Source organism: Hylobates moloch, unplaced genomic scaffold, assembly GCF_009828535.3.
Source record: "Hylobates moloch isolate HMO894 unplaced genomic scaffold, HMol_V3 SCAFFOLD_12, whole genome shotgun sequence".
NCBI classification, from domain to species: Eukaryota; Metazoa; Chordata; class Mammalia; order Primates; family Hylobatidae; genus Hylobates; species Hylobates moloch.
The window spans coordinates 23,082,406-23,106,259 of record NW_026652287.1 but is presented as its reverse complement, the minus strand read 5'-3'; the positions used below and the strand labels follow the sequence as shown (position 1 = coordinate 23,106,259).

General features: G+C 50.0%; 1 protein-coding gene across 6 annotated transcripts; it reads left to right on the top strand.

The window, feature by feature from the left end:
- The first annotated feature begins 507 nt into the window (after positions 1–507).
- Positions 508–23,364, top strand: TCHP (trichoplein keratin filament binding). 6 transcript variants are annotated; one of them, XR_009208999.1, is made up of 15 exons: positions 508–643; positions 1,105–1,276; positions 3,238–3,425; positions 4,137–4,347; positions 4,935–4,991; positions 6,780–6,848; positions 7,733–7,906; positions 8,773–8,885; positions 9,058–9,124; positions 11,098–11,270; positions 13,030–13,111; positions 14,466–14,651; positions 15,426–15,569; positions 16,607–16,834; positions 23,313–23,364. XR_009208999.1 is itself a non-coding variant. In XM_058425395.1 (14 exons), the coding sequence occupies exons 3-14, from the start codon at positions 3,238–3,240 to the stop codon at positions 16,637–16,639; spliced, it is 1,497 nt and encodes a 498-aa protein (XP_058281378.1). In that variant the 5' UTR covers positions 508–643; positions 1,105–1,276; the 3' UTR covers positions 16,640–18,413. The 6 variants fall into 6 exon arrangements, 5 of the variants coding, with proteins under 5 accessions (XP_058281378.1, XP_032024627.1, XP_058281376.1 ...); XM_058425395.1 differs by lacking the exon at positions 23,313–23,364 and having other exon boundaries at positions 16,607–18,413; XM_032168736.2 differs by lacking the exons at positions 16,607–16,834; positions 23,313–23,364 and having other exon boundaries at positions 1,201–1,276; positions 15,426–16,383.
- The last annotated feature ends 490 nt before the right edge of the window (positions 23,365–23,854 follow it).

The following is a 23,854-nucleotide window of genomic DNA, read 5'->3' as shown; positions in this document are numbered from 1 at the left end:
TTAAAGGTATCTGGATTTTTTTCTTCTTTTTTTTGAGACAGTGTCTGGCTCTGTCACCCAGGCTGGAGTGCAGTGGCAGTCATGGCTCACGGCAGCCTCGATCTCCTGGGCTCAAGTGATCCTCCCGCCTCAGTCTCCCGAGTAGCTGGGACCACAAGTCCCACCATGCCCGGTTAAGTTTAAAAAATTTTTTAGAGACAGGAGTCCCTCTGTGTTGCCCAGGTTGGTATCTGGTGATTCTCACGAGCAGCCAGGTTTGAGGACCACTGACTTTTATTCTCTTCCCCCTGGTTTCCACCTTCACCTTCAGGTGATGGTAACCACCATCCTGAAATACGTGTAGTGCACGGACGGATTCTTTGCCTCCATCCTTCCCTATTTCAAGGAGTAAGCGACGTTTGCTATTTATCTCCCGCTGGCCACGACGGGGCACTAGAGAAAAACACAGGCTCCCTTCGCGCTGACGGAGGCTTGGCCCTTGCGACGCTCCGTCGTCGGGCTCGTTGCTGGCGCAACCAGGGAGGAAACCGCCGGCGTTGCTGTAGCGCGTCTGGGAATTATACCAGGGGACTGGCTGGCCCGCTTCGTGCCTGCGGGAACACGGGCCGGGGGACTCTTCGGAAACTCCGAGACTGAGAGAAATGTGAGTCGGGGGGTTGGACTAGGCCGGATCCGGCGTTAGAGCGGGGGCCCGCAGGCGGCCCGCGCGGGCGGGGACTGGGGCGGCAGTCCGCGGGCGCGAGCTCAGGGCGCCTCCGGGGTCCTCACTCCGCTCCCCACGCGCTGTGACTCCATTTGTTGCACGTGCATGTTCAGGTCGAGAGAGGGATGCGACGTGTTCGGGGAGCAGCCCACCTTGTGGGTGGCCAATCCGGGACGGGAATCTTAAACTTTTGACTCTTGGTGCAAAGACTGATCCACTGGCGGCTTTACGGGACAGGGAAAAAAGTATGTGAAGCTTGCCACGGTCTCGAGACCGAGGTCACACGTTAGCAGCCCGCCGGCTACATTTGGACCATAGACGCAGAGTGTTTGCCCCCAAACCTGGAGGACCTCGAGTTTGAGATTCTTGGCGTGGACCAGGCCTTTTCGCTCATTCAACAGGCGTTCCTACCCGGGCACTGCATCGACCCTGCACTTGAGGACAGCTTTTGGGTCAGGGGAATTGGTGCCTGGAGTGAGACTGCTCTCTGCTTTCAGGGCTCTAGCTGTATCCCTACATTGCTCAGGCAATTCCTCTCTCTAGGTCTCAGCTTCTTCATCTGCAAGATGAAAGGTCAGTCCTCCATGGTAGCCCAACATACTTCCGAGTGTTATTATCAGGCTAGGCCCCTCCCCGGGGGCTGCCAGAGCCAGGGCAGGTTGGTCCCAACAGGCAGCCCCTTGCAGCGTAGAGAGCCTGGGCTCTGGTCTCAGACGGACGTGAATTAGGAATACAGCTTGTTTATTTCCTTTACTTCCTGGCTCTGTGATCCTGACCAAATCACTTTGTAATGCCTAACCTTGTTTTTACTAACCTTGCTTTTAGAGTCTTTTTTTTCCCGTTAATCACCTAGCCTTGTTTCCACATGAATAAGCTCTCCCTTAGCTGAGAAAGCCTGACGAACTCCATCTGGCTCCCTCATTTACAAGACATCAAGGACTCCTTACCCCCCACCCCTTTCCTCAAGGAGTTAACTTGTGTAAGCAGAATCTCAACATATCAGAGTCCAATTAACTGATAAGGTACTGAAACAAGCAATGTACGAAGTTCCCAGGATTTTGCTCAAAAGATAACACCATAAAACCTTGAGTTTGTGTCCGGCAGAGCACCCATATCTAACATCTTATGCAAGATTTAGAGCCCCTGCACCTGGAACTGTTGTTTCTCTGTAACCATTTGTCTTTTAAATTGTTTCTCTGTAACCATTTGTCCTTTTAATTTTTGCACGTTTTTACTTCTGTAGAATTGTTGCATCTGAGCTCCCCTCCCCTTCCTAAACCAAAGTATAAAGGAAAATCAAGCCTCTTCCTCGGGGCGAGAGAATTTTGAGCGTTAGCCGTCTCTTGGCCACCGGCTAAATAAAGGACTCTTAATTTCGTCTAAAAATATGGCGTTTCTCTAACTCGCTCGGGTACAACAACTTTACCTCTACGACATAAGTTTCCTCACCTGCCAACTAGCGAGGTGATTGTAAGAATGAAAACAAGTCATATGTATTGAGTGCTTGGCACATACATGTGTTCCTTACATTATTGTCTCTGTTTAAGCAGAGCATGAATGCCCCCGATGTGCCTAGTCTAGCAATCTTAGGACAGTCCCTGTGTCTGTCTGTTGTGTCCCTGGTGATGGCTGGCCCACAGCTGGGTGCATGCAGTCCAGAATTTTTGATACTTTTGTTTTTTTGAGACAGAGTCTCACTGTCACCCAGGCTGAGTGCAGTGGCGCTATCATGGTTTGCTGCAGCCGTGATCTCCTGGGCTCAAGCAATCCTCCTGCCTCAGCCTCCCGAGTAGCTGGGACTACAGGCGCGCCACCACTCCTGGCTAATTTTTGATTTTTTGTAGAGATGAGGTCTCATGATGTGGCTGGTCTCCAACTCCCGGCCTCAAGTGATCCTCCTGCCTCAGCCACCCAAAGTGTTAGGATTATAGGCATGAGCCACTGTGTCTGGCTAAGGTTTATTTTTTTGTTTTGTTTTGTTTTGAGATGGAGTCTTGCACTGTCGCCTAGGCTGGAGTGCAATGGCACGATCTTGGTTCACTGCAACCTCCACCTCCTGGGTTCAAGTGACTCTCCTGCCTCAGCCTCCCAAGGAGCTGGGATTACAGACGCCCACCAGCATGCCTGGCTAATTTTTTGTGTTTTTAGTAGAGACGGGGGTTTCACTAATTTGGCCCGGCTGGTCTCGAACTCCTGACCTCGTGATTTGCCCACCTTGGCCTCCCAAAGTGCTGGGATTACAGGTGTGAGCCACGGCACCTGGCCTAAGGTGTATTTAAATTGATAATTTGCAGCACTAGTGGCAAACCATTTTTTAAAATGCTGGTGCCTGGGCCCTACTAAGTTTTTTGATTGAATTAGTTTGGAGTGGGGCTCAGACATGGTTTTTTTGTTGTTGTTTTTTTTAAAAGTTCCACCAGTTGATTTCACCGTGCAGCCAAGGGGTGGTGACCACTCGTTAAGGGGATGAGGCCAAGCTGGTGAGGGTTCCTGGGATTTGCAGTGGCTCACTTTCCTCCCATTCCTGTTCTCAGATGGCGCTCCCGACGCTGCCGTCCTACTGGCGCAGCCAGCAGCGCCTGAATCAGCAGCTAGCACGACAGCGAGAGCAGGAGGCCCGGCTTCGGCAGCAGTGGGAGCAGAATAGCCGTTACTTCAGGATGTCTGACATCTGCAGCTCCAAACAGGCAGAGTGGAGCTCTAAAACCTCCTACCAGCGGAGGTAATTGTGCAGTAACTGCCGATTGGATGGAAGTGGGGGCCACTTGCTGGTCAGGTGATGACGCCTTAAGGATTTAGGGAGTGTAGGATTTGCCAGGCAGCATGAATTACCTGCATGCTGATGTTTTTCCAGCTGGAAGTGGAAAAAAAGATCATCAGTGCAGCCATACATTGGCATTGAAAAAGATAAAATGATGCAGAAGCATATGATAGAATTTGGAAGCCTGCTTGTAACCCCATATCCCCAGAGAGAGCCACAGTTAACAGTCTGGCATGTATCCTTCCATGCTTTCTCCCCATTGGTATTCGTGCTTAAATACACACACACAAAGCTACTTTTATAGAAATACATGTAAAAACATGGAGGCCAAAAGCATAGGCTTTGAAGTCAGACCTAGATGGAAATCCTGACCATGTCTCTTGCTGAATGTATGAGCTTTGGTTTCCTCATCAATCAAGTGGGGCTACAGCAGACCTAAGCTGTAGGATTTACGTGATGGATAATATATACATTATTTATACATTTTCTTTTTGCAAAAAACAAGATTTTCTCTTATACTATTCCGTGACCTGCTTTCTCCGCTTTGGCTGGGGACGCATTCCTGTGTCATCATGACACATCTACCTCAGCCTCTTTTACCGACACAGCAGAGCACAGCACGTTCCCTGTGGCTGTAGCATGATTGATTCAGGCAGGCCCCCTCTCACCCAGTATGCACGCCTATCAGCGTGAGAAGATGAAAGAGGAGAAGAGGAAGAGTCTGGAGGCCCGACGGGAGAAGCTCAGGCAGCTCATGCGGGAGGAGCAGGACCTGCTGGCCAGAGAACTGGAGGAGCTGAGGCTGAGCATGAACTTGCAGGAAAGAAGAATCCGGGAGCAGCACGGGAAGCTGAAATCAGCCAGAGAAGAGCAGAGGAAACTGGTAACTCCCCAGAGGTTTCAGGAGTCTGTGGAGGAGGAGTGCCCCCAGCCTGAGTGTGTCACACATGTAGGGTCATTCCTGGGTGCTCAGGTCTGATGAGATGCCAGTTAACTCCAGAGCCAGCAGGAAAAGAGCTTAGGTCCTTGTGCAGGGACTGGGTTTTGGATCAGTTAGCTGTATTCTCTTTAGCCCCTTCAATCATTACGTCTGAGTGCTTTTCCTTTCTTCCAGTTCTGTGGGCCCACAGAGATCTGGGACTAGTCTATTTTACCTTCCAAAGTAGTTATGTGAAACAGTGAGCCCTAATCTGTGCTTTTCAGCCTGCTGTATTATTTTGAGACCCACTAGATAGGACCTCTGTGTAGCATCAGATTTTGGCCCCCTTTGTCACCATTGCAAGAGTCACTTGGTAATGCCATGTGGTCCTCACAGCTGTGCATGTGAAACACGAGGGTTTGAACAGTGGGTGCAGTGACTGTGTGAATGGAGGCACTCATAGCCTGAGCTGACTTCCACTGTGTGTCATCCAAAACGTGAATGGATTTGAAAAATGACATCAGGCCTTCCATTTTGTGTTTTCTTGATAGATTGCTGAACAACTTTTGTATGAACACTGGAAAAAGAACAACCCGAAACTTCGAGAGGTGAAAATCAGAGATCTCCACTGATTTACCTAAGTAGATGAAATCATGTTTCCAGATACTTTTTTTTTTTAACACGTATCTTGTACTGGGTTGAAACAGAGGAGGGAACCTTAAGCCACCTGAAAAGAGCGCCAGGCAGAAGATATGGCACAGGCTGCACTGAGCGGCTCATTCGGTGTTGAACAAATGTTGATTGAACCTCTGCTGTCTGGTCTACCAGGTGGGGACATGGAGATTAGACATCGTTTCTGCTCATTAGCTTGTGTCCAGCATGGGAGACAATGGATAGCTCATTACAGGGCAGGATGCAGGGTGCTGGGCCAGCCTGAGAGGATGAGCATGGGCCAGCGCACTCAACTCTGGAGGGGTCGGGGAGGCTTCCCAGAGGAGTTCCTGGGGTGGAAGAGTTTGAAGGGATGTATGTGTGTAGAGGTGAGGAAAGGATGTTCTAGGTTGATGTGACTATGAGAACCAGGCCTGAGACTCGAGAACAGAGTGAGCCCTGGGAGCTGAAAGTGTCTGGGTGAGGCTAGGATGTCAGATAGTGAGGGAGAACCCCAAGAAATGACCCTGGTGAGGCAGAGGGTGCCAGACATCGGAAGAGCTTGTGCGACCTTCCTCCAAAGGTGCTGAGGGCGGCACACAGGATCCCAGCTGCATTTCAGAGAGACCCCTCTGGTAGCAATGTGCTGGCCGGCAGGGAGGGGTGCTGCGACAGCCCGGCCGGGGGTTGGTGAAGGCCTGAAGTGGGCTGGCAGGGGAGGGGATGGCCTCTTGGCTTGGTGGCCTTGTTCAGTGGAGATTTGGCTGCAGGGAGATCATCCCTCACTGTTATTCATTTATTTTCAACTTACAGTTTTTGTATACATTTGGTGCCTTTACGTTATTCATAGTTATATTTAGAAATCGCCAGGCACTAAACAATGGAACACCTGGTGCTTTTGTGCAGTTTACACTAATCTGTGGGAGGACTCCTTAGCCCTGTTGGCTTCGGTGGAATCATCCAGAGCCGTTAAATCAGAAAAGTTTATTCAGAACATTCAAGTTAGTTGCCTATGTTCACAGCTGTAAATTGGGAAAGATTATTTTTAAACTTTTTTGTAGAGTTGGGGTCTCCCTATGTTGCTCAGGCTGGTCTCAAACCTGGGCTCAAGTGATCCTCCCACCTCAGCCTCCCGAGTAACTGAGACTACAGGTGGCCGCCACCATATCCGGCTAATTTTATAAACAGTTTCCCAAACAAAAGATTTGGATTGAATGTTGTGATCCATTTTCTAATCCAGGAGATTCTCTGCGCTCAAGTCTCTTCCTAACAATCCTAAACTTGTTGTACCTACTGGTGCATCACTTGATACAGGGAGTACGTATTCCATCTGCTTTGCAGAGGAAACTTCGGGGAGCCAGGCACAGGGTTGAGTCTTCTCACCTAGCTGTCTCCCAGGGCCTGGCATGCAGTAGACCAACCCAAGGTGGCCTTTGAAATTGTATTTCCATTTCAGTGTCCGGCCCAACCCTAGGGCTAGTGGGAGGGAAGTCTCTGTTACTTTGTACCAGCTCAAAAGATTGGTGTAGGAGTGCTTGGTCCTTTGGTCTTCTGATTGACATGCATTCACACTGTACATGTTGAAGTCACCCCACGCTCTCTACTAGACGCCTGTGCCACTGAGTCCCCATGAAGGGAAGTCATGGCCACGTTCCAGCAGGTGGCACAGAGGGCAGCAGCACACTGTCCCCACAGTGCCCATCTGTCCAGTGAGGAAATTCACATCGTCCCCCTTCCATCCTCAGATGGAGCTGGACCTTCACCAGAAGCATGTTGTAAACTCTTGGGAAATGCAGAAAGAAGAAAAAAAACAGGTATGGTATGTGGCTCTGGGAATAGCCATGTATTCTGCTGTGCAAGACTGTTCACGTCTTTGCATTCATTTACCGTTTTCAGCATCAGTGACTCCAGTTAAGGAGTATAGTATACTCTTTCTTAGTTTACTTGACACATGTGAAAACTGAGTGTTTGCTCTTACATATACCAGAATCCTGTGTGATAATTCCCAGGGCAGAATAAGGCCAGGTGACCAGGGCTGGGAGGTGGCACATAGAGCATACGTCTTCTTTTTTTCTTTTGGAGGCAGGGTCTTGCTCTGTCACCCAGGCTGGCATGCAGTGGCATGACTCACAGCTCACTGCAGCCTCGACTGGCTGGGCTCAAGCAGTCCTCCTAACTCAGCCTCCCAAGTAGCTAGGACCATAGGTATGCACCACTGCGCCCAGCTAATTTTTGAATTTTTGTAGAGATGGGGTCTTGCTCTGTTGCTCAGGCTGGTCTGGCCTCCTGGTCTTAAACGATTCTCCCACCTCGGCCTCCCAAAGTGCTGGGATTACAGGCGCGGGCCACAGGGTCCAGCTAGAACATGTCTTTAAGGGCATTTTTGTCTCTCTTTTGATGAAATCTGCGTCATAAACTCGCAGCCCTGGCTTACCATAGCCCCTTTGGGGTTGAGCTTCCACACCTCTGTGCACTGGTCGCTTTGCTGCCTGGTTCATTTTAGAAAGTGTTGTGTTGAGTGGGGAGGAAACCCAACATTATCGAGTCCCTCCCTGACTTGGCCTCTGAGGGCGTTGTCATTTGGGATTCAGGCAGGATCTGCCTGGGCCCTGTGGCCTGCAGAACGGCGGCAGGAAGCTGGGTTTTTGTTGGCTTACGGTACAGATACTGACCTCCTGTGTTCATTTGGTCCTTGTAGCAAGAAGCCACCGCAGAGCAAGAGAACAAACGGTATGAAAATGAATACGAAAGGGCCCGAAGGGAGGCGATAGAACGGATGAAAGCTGAAGCGGAGAGGAGGCAGCTGGAGGACAAGCTCCAGGCCGAGGCACTGCTGCAGCAGATGGAGGAGCTGAAGCTGAAGGAAGTGGAGGTGGGCACAAGCCCCTCTCGGCCGTGACCTCCTCCACAGCTGCTCGTTAGCATGAGATGGGCACTTGAGAGGCCGCCCTAAGAAGAGGCCATAGCAGGACTGAGATTCTGCAAAGGGCGGCAGCAGCCGGGTTCTCCCTCTCACATGCATCCCCTTCTGCCTCGTGCTTTCCCATCCTCCTCGTTTGCGTGCCTGAATTCCAGAACATTAACAACATGGAGCCAGTAGCTGTTCTTTTAGAGGTGGCTAGCGGCCTGCTGTTGGAGAACCTTCTTAGAATCTGGATTTTCCAGTGCACTGAGTAGACACGATTTAATCGGGTGGTCTAGCACCCAGCTCTCCGTGGGGAGCAGGTTTCGGGTCTCGAGGCATAACAGGGTTTTTGGTCCAGTGGCTGTTTTTGGAGAACATGGCACAGTTTCCTTGAAAGAGTTAGATCTTTCTATTTAGAAGAAGGAGGCCCATGCTCCTGTGACCTCACTTCCCCTTGCCCAGGCCGTGATTCAGCAACTACATTCTTAGTGCCTACTACTTATTCTAGGTGCTGAGCACTGGGTTGGGAACTAGAGATAGAGCCTGACCAAGGCCCACAGTCCTGACCTCCTGGTGGGGGCTGTGTCAGGTGGAGGACAGTTGTTAAGTTACAGTAAGAGTGGACCAGTACAGGATCCTGTGGGAGTTTAGAGTTCAGGGCTCAGAAAGGCCCTTGCAGGAAATGGCTCAGATGGGATGGGATGAGTAAGTGAGTGGTGGAGGGGATCGTGGCCACCGTTGCGTAGTGTCTGCAAAAAATGGAGATGGAGAATGAAGGAAGATCTGATTCCCATGATCTCAGATCTCAATCAAGCTTACTGTCATCACCACAGGCGACCAAACTAAAGAAGGAGCAGGAGAATCTGTTGAAGCAGCAGTGGGAGCTGGAGAGGCTGGAGGAAGAGCGGAAGCAGATGGAAGCCTTCCGGCAGAAGGCAGAGCTGGGGTGTGTGTCAGAAGGGCCCCCCACTCTTCCCAGGCGGGTGGGCCTCTTGCTTTTTCAGACTTGGATTCGTGTTGCTGAAACCATAAAGGAGACAGCCTGGTCAGCAGTTATCTAATTTCTATTTAATTCTTTCTGAGATACTGAAGGCAGCCCACATTTGATTCTCCTTCAGGCGCTTCTTGAGACATCAGTATAACGCTCAACTCAGCAGACGCACACAGCAGATCCAGGAGGAGCTGGTAAGTCTGAAGAGACAGCCTGACATCTTTCTTAGCCTCTTTTGAAAAAAAAGTCTTCCATTGCTTAGTATATGAGTGCATTCTTGTAAGAATGAAGACAGTAAGGAGTTGGGGGAAAGGGGAGATGTTGGTCAAAGGATACATCCCTCGGTTGGGAGATCTGGGAGTAGTGTCCATCATGTTGACCACAGCTGATGATACCGTATTGTATTCTTGAAATTTGCTAAGAGAGCCGATCTTAAGTGTTGTCACCATGAAAACCAACTCTGAGGTGATGGATATGTTAATTAGCTTGACCGTAAGGATCCTTTCCCAGTGTCTGTGTGTATACATAGATGGATAGATAGAGATATCAAAACATCAAATTATTTTTCAGTAAACATGTTACTTAAAAAACAGCACAACACAAAGTGAGATCACCCTCTTGACCAGCGCTTGCAATCTCTGTCTATCCCCAGAGGTGTCTGTTTGGTTCACATCTTTCTGGATGTATTTACATACAGAGAGGTGGAGGTTTGTTTTTGTTTTTGTATTTAAATCTAATTGAGGTTGCATTCCTCAGCATCTTCAATTAACACTAAATCTCTAATTTTTAAAAAGATCGGCCAGGTGTGGTGGCTCACGCCTGTAATCCCAGCACTTTGAGAGGCCGAGGCAGGTGGATCACCTGAGGTCAGGATTTGAGACCAGCCTGGCCAACATGGTGTAACCCCGTCTCTACTAAAAAATACAAAAATTAGCTGGGTGTGGTGGCAGGCGCCTTAATCTCAGCTACTTGGGAGGCAGAGACAGGAGAATCATTTGAACCTGGGAGGCAGAGTTTGCAGTAAGCTGAGATTGAGCCATTGCACTCAAGCCTGGGGGACAAGAGCAAGACTTCTCTCAAAACAACAAAAACTAGCCAGGCATTGTGGTGCATACCTGTAATCCCAGCTACTCGGGGGGCTGAGACAGGAGAATTGCTTGAACCCAGGAGGTGGAGGTTGCAGTGAGCCGAGATTGCACCACTGCACTCAAGCCTGGGCAACAGAGTGAGACTCTGTCTCAAAAAAACAAACAAAAAAAGGTCATTATGCTTAGATTGAACCTGTTCTTTTCAAATAGCTCCTTCGTATTCCTAAGTACTTTGATGAGCTCCCTTGCAGTGAGGGTGACAGACCCAAGCTGCCCTTCCTATGCCTGCCCACTGCGGTCAGGGCAGGACATGGGGCACAGTGGTATGGTTGGTCCTGGTGTGCAGCCGTTTTTTATGGGGTCTTGCTGTGTTGTCCAGGCTGGAGTGCAGTGGCGCAATCATGGCTCACTGCAGCCTCGACCTGCCAGGCTCAAGCCATCCTCCCACCTCAGCCTCTCGAGTAGCTAGGACCATAGGTGTGCATTACCATGCTTTGTAGAGATGGGGTCTTGCTACATTGCCCAGGCTGGTCTTGAACTCCTAGGCCCAAGTGATCCTCCCACCTCAGCCTCCCAAAGTGCTGGGATTGCAGGCATGAGCCCCGGTGCCCAGCTCCTGCATTATTTTAATGCTTCCATTATGTCGATGTACACAGTAGCTAATTCCCCACCAAGGAGCATTTTGGTTGTTGCTGGTTTTTCCCTCTTACCTAACAGCTGCAACCAGTGTTTTGCACTTTTGTGTCACTGTGATCTTTGTTCTTACAAGTGGGATTTTTGCCAAGTTGTATTCCAAAAAGTTGTGCAACCAGGTGTGTCTGAGGGCATGTGGTGGTGGCAGGGTCTCCTTTTAGCCAGAGAGAAGCTCCTAGGCCTGTGCATTGTCTGAACCACCCCTCGTGATTATCCCTGGTCTGTTCCAGAAATAATCCAGCATCTTCCCATCTCTGTCTTGAGAACACTGTGTAGGATCACGAATGTCTGTGTAGAAAGGAAAGGGAGGGCAGGCTCCTCTGTAGGCTCTCACTGCAGAAGGGCTCTGTCCAGCCCAGCCACGGGCTGCCCTCTGCTTCCTCTAGGAGGCAGACAGGCGGATCCTGCAGGCCCTCCTCGAGAAGGAGGATGAGAGCCAGCACCTCCACCTGGCCAGGAGGGAGCAGGTCATGGCCGATGCGGCTTGGATGAAGCAGGCCATTGAGGAGCAGCTGCAGCTGGAGCGGGCGCGAGAGGCAGAGCTGCAGATGCTGCTGAGGTGAGTGGCAGATGCTGACTGGGCTGGATGCTCCTGGCCTCAACTCTGGTACCTTGAAATGCCCCATGGGTCATCTGTTACTGAAATATCTATTGGCTGGGCGTGGAGGCTCACACCTGTAATCCCAGTGCTTTGAGAGGCCGAGGCAGGTGGATCACCTGAGCCTAGGAATTTGAGATCAGCCTGGGCAACATGGCAAAACTCCAGTCTCTACCAAAAATACACAAATTGGCCAGGCGTGGTTGTTCATACTTATAGTTCCAACTACTGGGGAGGCTAAGTGGGAGGATCACTTGAGCCCAGGAGGTTGGGGCTCCGATTAGCCATGACTACACCACTGCACTCCAGCCTGGGTGACAGAACGAGACTCTGTCTCAAAAAAAAAAAAAAAAAGAAGAAGAAGAAATAGCTGTGTATGTTGTCCGTCATTCCCGAGGAGCACATCTTCATAATGGACCTGGCCTCTGGGGGTGTTTCCCTTGTATTATCTGAGGTGGAAATCATTAAGGTTTAGAGTAATGATGTGTTCATCTGAAATCTTAGAGGTTTGGAAAGAAATTCTTTTTTTTTTTTTTTTTTTTTTGAGATGGAGTCTTGCTCTGTCACCCAGGCTGGAGAGCAGTGGCGTGATCTCGGCTCACTGCAACCTCTGCCTCCTGGGTTCAAGTAATTCTCTGCCTCAGCCTCCCGAGTAGCTGGGATTACAGGCGCCCGCCACCACACCCGGCTACTTTTTGTATTTTTAGTAGAGATGGGGTTTCACCATCTTGGCCAGGCTGGTCTTGAACTCCTGACCTTGTGATCTGCCAGCCTTGGCCTCCCAAAGTGCTGGGATTACAGGCGTGAGCCACTATGCCCAGCCAGAAGGAAGTTCTTATAGAGATGTTGAATGCTGCTTACATCTATAAAACTGAGTTTGGGTCCTAAAGATTAAACTAGTAGACTGAAATCATCGAATAGTAAGTAGCATACATTGAGTACTTACTGCATGCTGGACACTGTGCCAAGTGCTTTACAGGCCTCATCTTACTGAGTCCTGACATCCAGCCAAGTGGCGGCTTGTGAGACACGGAGACTCGAAGAGGTCACTCCGTCCAGGGTGAGCTATCAGTGACACAGGCATGTGGTGGCAGGGTTCAGGCACAGGCAGCACCCTCCTCCTCTCCGCGTTCTGATGGTTTCATTCATCTCTGTGTTAAACAGCCACGGTGTAAGTCATCCCAGTTCCTTTTTATAAGGAGATGGGGTATTAAAAGGGTAACTTAAAATACTTCCAACAGGGCCAGGCACGTTGGCTCACGCTTGTAATCCCAGCACTTTGGGAGGCCAAGGCAGGTAGACCACCTGAGGTCAGGAGCTCAAGACCAGCCTGACCAACATGGTGAAACCCCATCTCTACTAAAAATACAGTAATTAGCCAGACATGGTGGCACACACCTGTAATCCCAGCTACTCAGGGGGCTGAGGTACTAGAATCAGTTGAACCTGGGAGGTGGAGGTTGCAGTGAGCCGAGATTGCACCACTGCACTCTAGCCTGGGCAACAGAGCGAGACCCATCTCAAAAATAAAAAAATAAAAAAATTCCAACAGTACTTCCTGTGGATGCTGTCCTTAACTGTAATCTTTTCAAAGTGCATGTGGATGTTTATCTGCAGGGTGGCCTTGCAGAAGCCATGCGCCCTGCAGCCGTCTGTTCCGTAGCTCACTTCCTGCCAGGGCAGGGAGGAGCCTGCTGTCATCCCTTTTGTGTTTGCCCAGGGAGGAGGCCAAGGAGATGTGGGAAAAGAGAGAGGCAGAGTGGGCCCGAGAGCGCAGCGCACGCGACAGACTGATGAGCAAGGTAATCCCAGCTGCGGCGATGTAGACCGGCTGTTGGGTCCTGGGCAGGTGTCTGGAAGTCCATGGTCCGTCACCCTGCCAGATGCTCTGGGAACGTCATTTTAAGTGGGCTTTAAAAATCATTGAAAAAGTAATATGAGCTTAGTAGAAAAGAATTCAGAAGTACAGAAAGTAGAAATGGAAATAAGTCCCCCAGAGCCCATCCTGTACACAGCCATAGCTGCTTCTTCCATCAGCTCTTCTGTTTCTATGCCTGACATTTTTTCTACATGTATTTCTTACTGTCTTGTGCTATTTGGCTTCAAGCGTTGTGACATGCTATTACATCTTTATAAATGCCATGTCGGGCTGTATCGTGGACTGTCGTCTGTCACCCGCTGCCTTTCCATTCCCTCTTATGGGTGTGCTGTGTTGTTCTATTTGGAAGCCATTCTGAGAAACGCTGCAGAGAGCCTCTTGGTGCCTGAGGCTCTTCCCACACGTTTCCCACCTTGGGGTAGACGACAGCCATGACCTGGAGGACATAACTGCTTTCCTGGTCAGTGTATACACTGTACATGGAAGACATACCCCAACCGCAGGGAAATCTGGGAGGAGAAGAGAGAGTGTTATCCATGGGCTGAAAGCTGTTGTAAAGTGATTTCAAATGAGAAACTCTACGTTGTGTCTGGTAGTATGCTGTATTTTGGAATCCACAGGAAATCGGGTCGCAATTGGTGATGTTTTGCTCTTGTAAATACCAAGAATTCTCCAGTGCCTTTTGATTTGCCTCATTTAAATTTCCCTCCTGATGGCGGCCACTTTCTGTTCCCCCCAGCCCTGCAGCCTAACTGTTGAGAGTGTCAGGTGGTTTTCTGCTCCTGACTGTGGCCTGGGCTGGAGTTGAGATGTCACATGGCTCTGGGGCCAGGTCTCAAACACAGCAGGTTCAAAAGGTTAGAGGATCACCCCGGCTCCACCTCTGGTCATCTGTACGGCTTGTGGCTCTCTTGTTTTTGGAACCCACTGATAGGAGGGAGACTCACCTTGTTGCTGCAAGGTTTCTGTGCCCCCGGGGAGAGAGCTCCATCCCCATCTCCTTTGATTTCTTTGGCACTCAGCTGTCTCTCCATAATACACAGTCTGGATACATTTTGTGTGTGTTGGGGTGCGAGGGAAACATTTCTTGTATACTGGCAAGCGTGGCCGACATCGTGAGAGCAAATCCTGTCATCTGGCTCTGCCTCTGCGTACCTGGGCCTGAGGCCCAAGGATGAGGCTGGGCCTTGCTGTGGCTGCAGCCTGTCCATGGCTTGTAGAACCGGGATCTGTTAGGGTCAACCTCAAAGCTGCCCTTTTCTTTCTGCTGAGGTTAGGTTCTGACAGGGAGACAACAGCAAATACAAGAGAAGATTGAGCAGAACCGACGGGCACAAGAGGAATCCCTGAAACACAGGGAGCAACTTATTCAAAATCTTGAGGAGGCGAGAGAGTCGGCTCGTCGCGAGAAAGAGGAGAGTGAAGAGCTGAAATCGGCCAGGAAGCAGGAGCTGGAAGCCCAGGTAGGGCTGAGCCCGAGGGCAGGAGGCACTGGGCCTGCTGGGTTCTCGTATCATCATGGGACAGGGTTCAGAGGCCCTGGACTGCCTGGTAGGGCTCGCGCTCCTTTGAGAGCACAGTGCTCCTGTTTCCATCCCGGCTGCAGTCCTCATCCTCTTGACTGTGGCTTCTTTCCCTCCACATCCTCCATGTCATGTGGGTGAGGCCAGCACTGCTGTCTGTTCTCTTTACCCTGTCTGCTTCTGCAAGCAGTTGGCTTACCGGGGGCCATAGTTCTCTCTTCATTTCAGTCCCTGATACGTAAGACAGAACAGTCCTCCAAACACCCGGCCACATGCCGAGCTTTTCACGAGGTACACGCCACACATACGTATAGCCTCTCCAGCTTTCCATGAGGTACACGCCATGCATACAGCCTTTCCAGCTTTCCACGAGGTACACACCATGCATACAGCCTCTCCAGCTTTCCACGAGGTACACGCCACGCATACAGCCTCTCCAGCTTTCCACAAGGTACACACCACGCGTATAGCCTCTCCAGCTTTCCATGAGGTACACGCCACGCATACAGCCTCACCAGCTTTCTAGGAGGTACACACTGTGCGTACAGACTTTCAAGTCCCACGTGCTCCCTTCTGTTCCTTGGCACGTGCATTGCTGTTGCTCAGCTGGATTCTCCAGTCTGGGTAGGACCGCAGGCTTACCCTCCTCATCAGAGGCGGGGCTCTGCCCTGTGGGCCTTGTCTTCGGGTGGTGACTTTGCTCTTGGCACCCAGGTTGCAGAGCGCCGGCTGCGGGCATGGGAAGCAGACCAGCAGGAGGAGGAGGAAGAGGAGGAGGCCCGGCGGGTCGAGCAGCTCTCTGATGCCCTGCTGCAGCAGGAGGCGGAGACTATGGCCGAGCAGGGCTACCGGCCTAAGGTAGGAAGTCTGCCAGGAGACAGGCCAGCGAGACAGACTCTGCCCAGCCCCTGCTCCGCTGGGCCTGCTCATCGCCCCGCGCCGGGCTCTGCTCTTCGGCCTTCCGGGTTATTCCTTGTTCCTCTTCTCTTGTATTCCTCTCTTCCCTGACCAGCAGGGAGCCCTGACACAGGGGCTGTTCCAGTCCTTGGTGGGCCTCAGACCTTGAAGTGATTTTGCTCTGGCCTTGCCTACTAAGCGGCATGCCTGTCCACCCTCTTTGGGCAATCTAAGAAGAGCTGTGGCCACAGCTGCTGAGAGGGGTCAGAGCAGTAGATCTAGGCCTCAGCTGTTGAGACAGCGAAGCCCGGTGAACAAGAGACCGGTCCTCCTCCTCACCTCCCCTCCCTCCCTCCTGTGGGTGTCCTCCTCCTCCCCTCCCTCCCGTGTGTTTATCTGTTTCTCTGCCTCTCAGTGTCTTTGTTCCTGGACCTGTCTGCACAGCACCATGGGGAGCACAGAGAAGCAAATGCTGCCTTCTCTGCCCTGAGGAAGCTGATGACTGAAGCACCTCCGCTGCTGGCTTGTCCCCTCTGCCCTCCTTTACCCAGGGCCACCCTGGCCACCGGGTGCCTAGAGTGCATTCCCCAGGACACATGCTGCAGAATGAGGGCTGGCTCCCTTGTGGTCAGATGACACTGGGAAACTGAGTGAAACGTAATTAGAGCAGGTGCTGCGTTTGCCATAGGCCACTCGCCCTCAAACACTGACTCTCACAGTCTCAGGGAACAGCATTTCCTAAACCCACTTGGCCGTGGATCAGTGAGAGTGTTGGGGTCAGGGTTTCACAGATCATATGTGAAAGTGTTTCTTAGGGCTAGTACTCAAAACCAAAAAGATATCAAGTGCCTCATTTATGGCTTAGGGTCAGACTTTTTCAGCTGGAAATGAAACAGCCATTTATATTGTTCTTTTAGCTTGTACTTAAAACAAGGCTAATTCCTCATGCTCCAGATACTACTGATCTGATAACTCTTATGTTTTCTTTCTTTTCTCAGCCTTACGGACATCCAAAAATTGCTTGGAACTGACTTCATGGGTACCATAAGTACAGAGAACAAGGGATGCTGAGGCTTCTGATCCCAGCCGCCAGGCAGTTTTACAGGGCTCTGTTACAGTCAGTGCCTGAGGCACTGTCAGATGGCTCAGCAGTGCCTGCTCAGGTTCATCATTGAAAGCATCCAGTGTTTGGCTGGACATTAAGGTGTCGTGGTCTGCAGCACCTGGTGAGAGGCCCTTTCATGCCTTTCTTACCCAAGCAAGGGTCTTTGATGGGCACGTGTTTACAGCGCTGCTGCATAGTCTTTTAATATATTAACAGTCACATCAACTCAAGGTCAATACTAAGAGCCACAGGTTGTACCTGTGATGGGGCACATGGTTTCCTGTTGTCTCACCTTTAATTGTCAATCTCCAGTGTTGACTCTAGAAATATGAGGAAAGCTTTTCAGTTTTTAAAATTGCCATTTAAATTTAGTCTATTAAAAACAAACCTAGAGGTCTTGGTGCAGTTGATTTCAGAGTTTATTAATTTAGTGGTCCTGGCCGGGCGCGGTGGCTCACGCTTGTAATCCCAGCACTTTGGGAGGCCAAGGCAGGCGGATCACGAGGTCAGGAGATCGAGACCACGGTGAAACCCCGTCTCTACTAAAAATACACACACACACAAAAATTAGCCGGGCGTGGTGGTGGGCGCCTGTAGTCCCAGCTACTCGGAGAGCCTGAGGCAGGAGAACGGCGTGAACCCAGGAGGCGGAGCTTGCAGTGAGCCGAGATCGCGCCACTGCACTCCAGCCTGGGCGACAGAGCGAGACTCTGTCTCAAAAAAAAAAAAAAAAAAAAAAATTTAGTGGTCCCAAAAGGATTACATCTTTTATATTCTGGAAGAAAAGAACTGTGAACAAATTAGAACCCCGGAACACTCTGACATCCGTGGACACATTCCAGAAAAGTGGCAAGAGATGAGTCTTTCCTCCTTCAGGAAGCATTTTGGTAGAATTTCCATAGACCATTGTCTGTGAGAGACTGATCCCAACATGTATGTTACCAAGCCCCAAAAGGAACCTCAAACTGGGTGTGGTGGCACATGCCTGTAGTCCCAGCTACCCAGGAGGCTGCAGCAAGAGGATTGCTTGAGCCCAGGAGTTTGAGTCCAACCTGGGCAAAAGAGTGAGACCCCATCTCTAAAACAAACCAAAAAGGTACCTTAGAAGGTCACCTGGTTGGCTAACCTTTTAAAGGCTGGGGCGTGACACGTAGGACACATTGGGAATGTCTTGGCTACACGTAGCCTTCTGGGATATATGTGCCCAGAGGGAGAAGCACTGAGCCTGAAGAAACTAGATGAGTCTCAGAACCACAGACCAGCCAGAAATCTCTCCCACCATTATATCAGCATGATACAGGTCTACATTCATTTCTACAAACAGGAACAAGGTCTTTGCAGCAATAATATTATTTTATGACTTGTATTTTTACTATACCCTTCCTCTGAGGTTTAGTTTTCATCACATTATGTTCAAGATTCCATATCTCCGTAAATTATAGCTAATTACAGGGCATTGTTCCATGGTTATTAAAAACCAGTTTATTTAAAATCCTGAGTCTAAGGGCTGCCTTACCTTTCACTTCCACTGTCCTGTAGAAACAGATCAAGCTGCAAACCACGTCCTTCATCTGTTGCTCATTTTCTTGCAACTCTTTGGCTCTGATCCCCTGAGCAGCGCGTTCATCATGCATGCTCTCTGTTGTGTTCCCCGTTTCAGATGTCCAGTAATGGTGAAATAAAATCCTGCTTCGACAGCACAGCTTCCCGGCTTTGTTACGGATTTTCTGATTGACTGCCGTTAAGTGCATTGTTGGTGACAGGCTTTTTACTGATGTAATCCACATCTCCCACATACAGGCTTGGCTGTTTTCTATGACTGATCACGTTTTATAGGTTATATTCATTTTTCTTAGGAAAGTGGTTTCTCCTTTCGATTGGAACCACAGTGAACTGAGTTGAAACTTTTTTTTTTTTTTTTGAAACACGGCTTTGTTCTGTCACCCAGGCTGGAGTGTAGCAGTGCAATCTCAGCTCACTGCAACCTCCACCTCCCAGGTTCAAGTGATCCTCCCACTTCAGCCGCCCCAGTAGCTGGAACTACAGGTGTGTGCCACCAGGCCTGGCTAATTTACTAGAGATAGGGCTCTTGCCATGTTGCCCAAGCTGGTCTCACTCCTGGGCTCAAGTGATCCACCTATCTCAGCCTCTGAAAGTGCTAGGATTACAGGCATGAGCCTGTGAATTTTTTTTTTTTTTTTTTGATACAGAGTCTCACTCTTGTTGCCCAGGCTGGCGTGCGATGGTGTGATCTCGGCTCACCGCAATCTCCGCCTCCTGGGTTCAAGTGGTTCTCCTGCCTCTGCCTCCCGAGTAGTTGGGATTACAGGCGTGAACCACCACGCCTGGCCAGTTTTGTATTTTTAGTGGAGACGGTTTCTCCATGTTGGTCAGGCTGATCTCGAACTCCTGATCTCAAGTGATCCACCTTCCTCCTCTGTCTCCCAGAGTGCTGGATTACAGGCGTGAGCCACCACGCCTAGCCTAATTTTTTGTTTTTGAAGCCTGGTGGTAATCATTAGCATTAAAATTATGTTACACTGGTCCTAATTAAATGTTTCTGCTCTACACTGGTCCAAAATAATTTGTTTTCTAAACTTAAAGTTTCCACTGTCTTATTATTTCTACTGTGGCCCATACACCTCTGGGCCCAGGGTATTTGCATTTTGTTTTTTTTTTTTTTTTTGATATGGAGTCTTGCTCTGTTGCCCAGGCTGGAGTGCAGTGGCGCAATCTCGGCTCACTGCAAGCTCCACCTCCCGGGTTCACGCCATTCTCCTGCCTCAGCCTCCCGAGTAGCTGGGACTACAGGCGCCCGCCAACACGCCCGGCTAATTTTTTGTATTTTTAGTAGAGATGGGGTTTCACTGTGTTAGCCAGGATGGTCTTGATCTCCTGACCTTGTGATCCGCCCGCCTCGGCCTCCCAAAGTGCTGGGATTACAGGCGTGAGCTACCGCGCCCGGCCGCGTTTTGTATTTTTATTGTGTTGTAGTTACAGATACATATATGGGTTTTATTGTTGCTAAGCACCTTTTTCTACTGACTCGAAATGAGTGGTTTCTAGATTATTCTTTGGCAGTTTCTTCTAGAAAGGTCCATTCCTTTGGTACAGATGGTGCTGAAACCACTGCTAGGAAATGCTTCTTGCGCTGTTATAGAAGTGATGACTTGGCCGGGCGCGGTGGCTCACACCTGTAATCCCAACACTTTGGAGGCCGAGGCAGGCGGATCACGAGGTCAGGAGATCGAGACCATCCTGGCCAACATAGTGAAACCCCGTCTCTACTAAAATACAAAAGGTTAGCTGGGCATGGTGGCGCTTGCCTGTAGTCCCAGCTACTCGGGAGTCTGAGGCAGGGGAATAGCTTGAACCGGGAGGCGGGGGTTGCAGTGAGCCGAGATCATGCCACTGCATTCCAGCCTGCACGACAGAGCAAGACTCCATCTCAACAACAAAAAAAAAACCTCGCTTTCTGCTCCTCGTTTAGCACACGTTCTCTCTAGAGAAGGTACTAGGCCTGGGAAGTCACAGCTGACCATGAACAGTGACAAGAGTCAGACGCTCGAATCGGACACACGGATGAGCAGATGTCACTGGCAGACACAGCCAGTTGTCACTCATGGGGCTGAAGAGATGTTTGTTCAATATGTACAGTCTATACATCCATATTTATGGATACGACTTTTTCATCTGGGTTTTTAGGTAGTTTTTGGTGTTCATAAAATATAGAGCAATCATTTAAAAGATACTGTAAAGCCTTCAAAAACATTGGCTTTAGCAGTTCTTGATGACCTTGACTAAATTCAGCCATGAAGCTCTGTGGAGTTGGATTTTAGAGAACTGATTTTACATTGTAATGTCTTCCTTTTAGAGGGATGTTTATGCCTTAATATCACTCAAAACACAATATCTACCTCAAAGGATACATGCGTGGTTTTTTCCTCAGGTAGCTGGAGTTTTTTACCGCTGTAAGAAGCTGATTGTTTAAATTCACTATCATTCGTTTGTTCATTGTCACTTGTTTGGTTTCCAGTTTTTTCTATTAAAATGGAGTTGCTGGAATCCTCCGTGCACGTAACTTCTAGTTCAGGTATTCCAGTTGATCTCCAGCAAAATGACTGGAAAGGGGCTACTTTCCACATTACAGCCATCAGGATGATGGAAAAGCCTGGATTTATGTCAGGGTACTGCCTTGATGCTGGCCTAGCGCTTTTTTTTCTCATTTTCTCCCAATTAACTGCTCTAGACACTACAGCTCCCTTTCTTCATTTCCCCAAAACACTCCCTCTTCCATTTCCATATAGAAATGCTTATGGTAGGAGGCTGGCGGGCAGGGATCCCCCACGTGAGGGTGCTCAAGCTGTGCGGCACAGTGGTTTATGCCGCTGACTCCTGGCTCCTGAGACAAACCAAGCATCTGGACCTAAGCAGCTGGGCTACCGACGCTGGCTTCCAGTTCACATGTACAACTCTTCTTGATCCATCAGGGTTGCTGATACACATGGGGTTCTGTGGGTACTTTGCGGTTACTGTGGCCTCTGCCGGTCATAATGGAGCAGTGCTAGTTTTCTGGGCCCAGGCCTCACCACACAGGCCCTCCTAGGTGATGTGAGCCAGGCCTCTGCCTTCTGCTGCCATCCTCACGTCAGTAACTCCTGGCTCTGCAGCTCTAGTCCAGACTCTTGTTCCTACCTCTTTGACGTCTCCACAGTGTCTCAAAGGCACCTCTAGCTCAGCATAGCCAAGACGAATGAGTGATCTCCCCCAAACCCCCATCAGAAAAAAACCCCAGACGCATCTGGCCCTTCTCCAGTGTTCTCAGATAAGTGCCTGGTGATGCCATCTATCCTGCCAGTTGATTATGCCTTAGACCGAGGGCACCGCATCCTGGTGGCCTCCCGAACCTTTGGCCATCCACTTTGCTCTTTCATGTCCACCCTTCATGTCACCGAGCCAGCCCATTTTTTTTCCTCATCGTACAGTCAGAGATTATTTACAAATAAACACCTGAAATGAGAATCGTCCACCTTCTTCAGTGGCCGCTCACTGCACTGAGTACCAAGAGCCAAATCCTTCCCTGGCCTACAAGGCCCTGTCCTGACTGGCCCCTGCAGAGCTTTCCTGAAATGTACTGCTCTGCCTTCTGGCCCAGAAGATAGAAATACCAGATTGGTACAAAGATGTTGCTCACAGCATTAGTATGGTAACAGAAACTGATAACCTAGGCATCTAACACCAAGAGGCTGTTTGAGCTTGGGATGTTATGCAGTGAATTAAAGTGGAATGGAAAACAAAGTTATGGAGAAATGTTCTGCCACGTTAAAAAGTTAAGGCCAGCACTTTGGAGGCCGAGGCAGGAAGATTGCTTGAGCCTGGGAGTTTGAGATCAGCCTGGCAACACAGTGAGACCCTGTCTTTTTTTTTTTTTTTTGAGACGGAGTCTTGCTCTGTGGCCCAGGCTGGAGTGCAGTGGCGCAGTCTCGGCTCACTGCAAGCTCCGCCTCCCGGGTTCACGCCATTCTCCTGCCTCAGCCTCTTCGAGTAGCTGGGACTACAGGCGCCCGCCACCACGCCCGGCTAATTTTTTGTATTTTTAGTAGAGACGGGGTTTCACCATGGTCTCGATCTCCTGACCTCGTGATCCGCCCGCCTCGGCCTCCCAAAGTGCTGGGATTACAAGCGTGAGCCACTGCGCCCGGCCTGAGACCCTGTCTTAAAAAAAAAAAAAAAAAAATAGGCATGGTAATTCACACCCGTAGTCCCAGCTACTCGGGAGGCTGAGGCAGAAGGATCACTTGAGCCCTGGAGGTTGAGGCTGCAGTGAGCTAGGATTGTGCCACTTGCAACGTAGCCTGGGTGACAGAAACGCTTTCACTAAAATAAAAAATCTGTGGTATATTCAATGAATACAACATTGACACTGAAAATGAACTAGGCTGGGCACGGTGGCTCACGCCTGTAATCACAGCTACTTGGGAGGCTGAGGCAGGAGAATCACTTGAACTCGGGTGGCGAGGTTGTGGTGAGCTGAGATTGCGCCACTGCACTCCAACCTAGGCAACAAGAGCGAAACTCCATCTCGAAAAAAAAAAGAGAAAAAAGAAAATGAACTAGCTACACACATTGACCTAGTTGAATCTTGCAACATTAAGGGAAAGAATTCATCAGTAGGGTTCTGTTTGCATGTTCAAAACCAGGCAAAACCCTAAGCTGTGACCTAGGGATGCACACAAAGGTTTGGTTCAGCTAAATGCAAGGAAGTGATAGGCATCAAAGTCTAAGGGAAAAAGGGACCTGGGGTCCCTGTGCCACCCAGGCTCTATTCCTCTAAGCCTCCTCCCAAGGCGAGGAGAGGACTGCACAGGAAGCAGCCTTCCCAGGGGCCTCCCTCCTCTGACACTCCCAGGAAGGAGGACTGGGAGGAGATGGGAGCCCCCGAGTCTCTGCTCCACACCTCCCTCCCGCCGCACCACTGCCAGGGTTGCAGCCAGGGTTGAGAGAAAGGCACTGTTCTGTTTCTTAACCTGGTGGTAGTTACACAGGTAGCCACTTTATAATTGCACATAGATGCATCAGACATATTTCTTTGTTTACAGGTCACAAAAAGAGAAAGACTGAGAGAACACTTGAATCAAGTGTGAAGGGAAGAACAGCCTGCAGCCCACACTGGCCCAGGTTCTAGTCCTGATGCCCACCACTTAGTGGCTGGGTGACTCTCCTGGCCTAGTTTTGCGAAATGTGGAGAAGGAAGATGTGAAGATATGAAAAGATAGAGTAAGAAAACATGGAGCTCAGGCCAGGCACAGTGGCTCAGGCCTGTAATCCCAGCACTTTTGGAGGCTGAGGCGGGTGGATCACCTGAGGTCAGGAGTTTGAGACCAGCCTGACCAATATGACAAAACCCCATCTCTACTAAAAATACAAAAATTAGAGGCCGGGCATGGTGGCTCACGCCTGTAATCCCAGCACTTTGGGAGGCTGAGGCGGGTGGATCACCTGAGGTCAGGAGTTTGAGACCAGCCTGGCCAACATGGAGAAACCCATCTCTACTAAAAATACCAAAAAATAGCCGGGTGTGGTGGCGCATGCCTGTAATTCCAGCTACTTGGGAGGCTGAGGCAGGAGAATTGCTTGAACC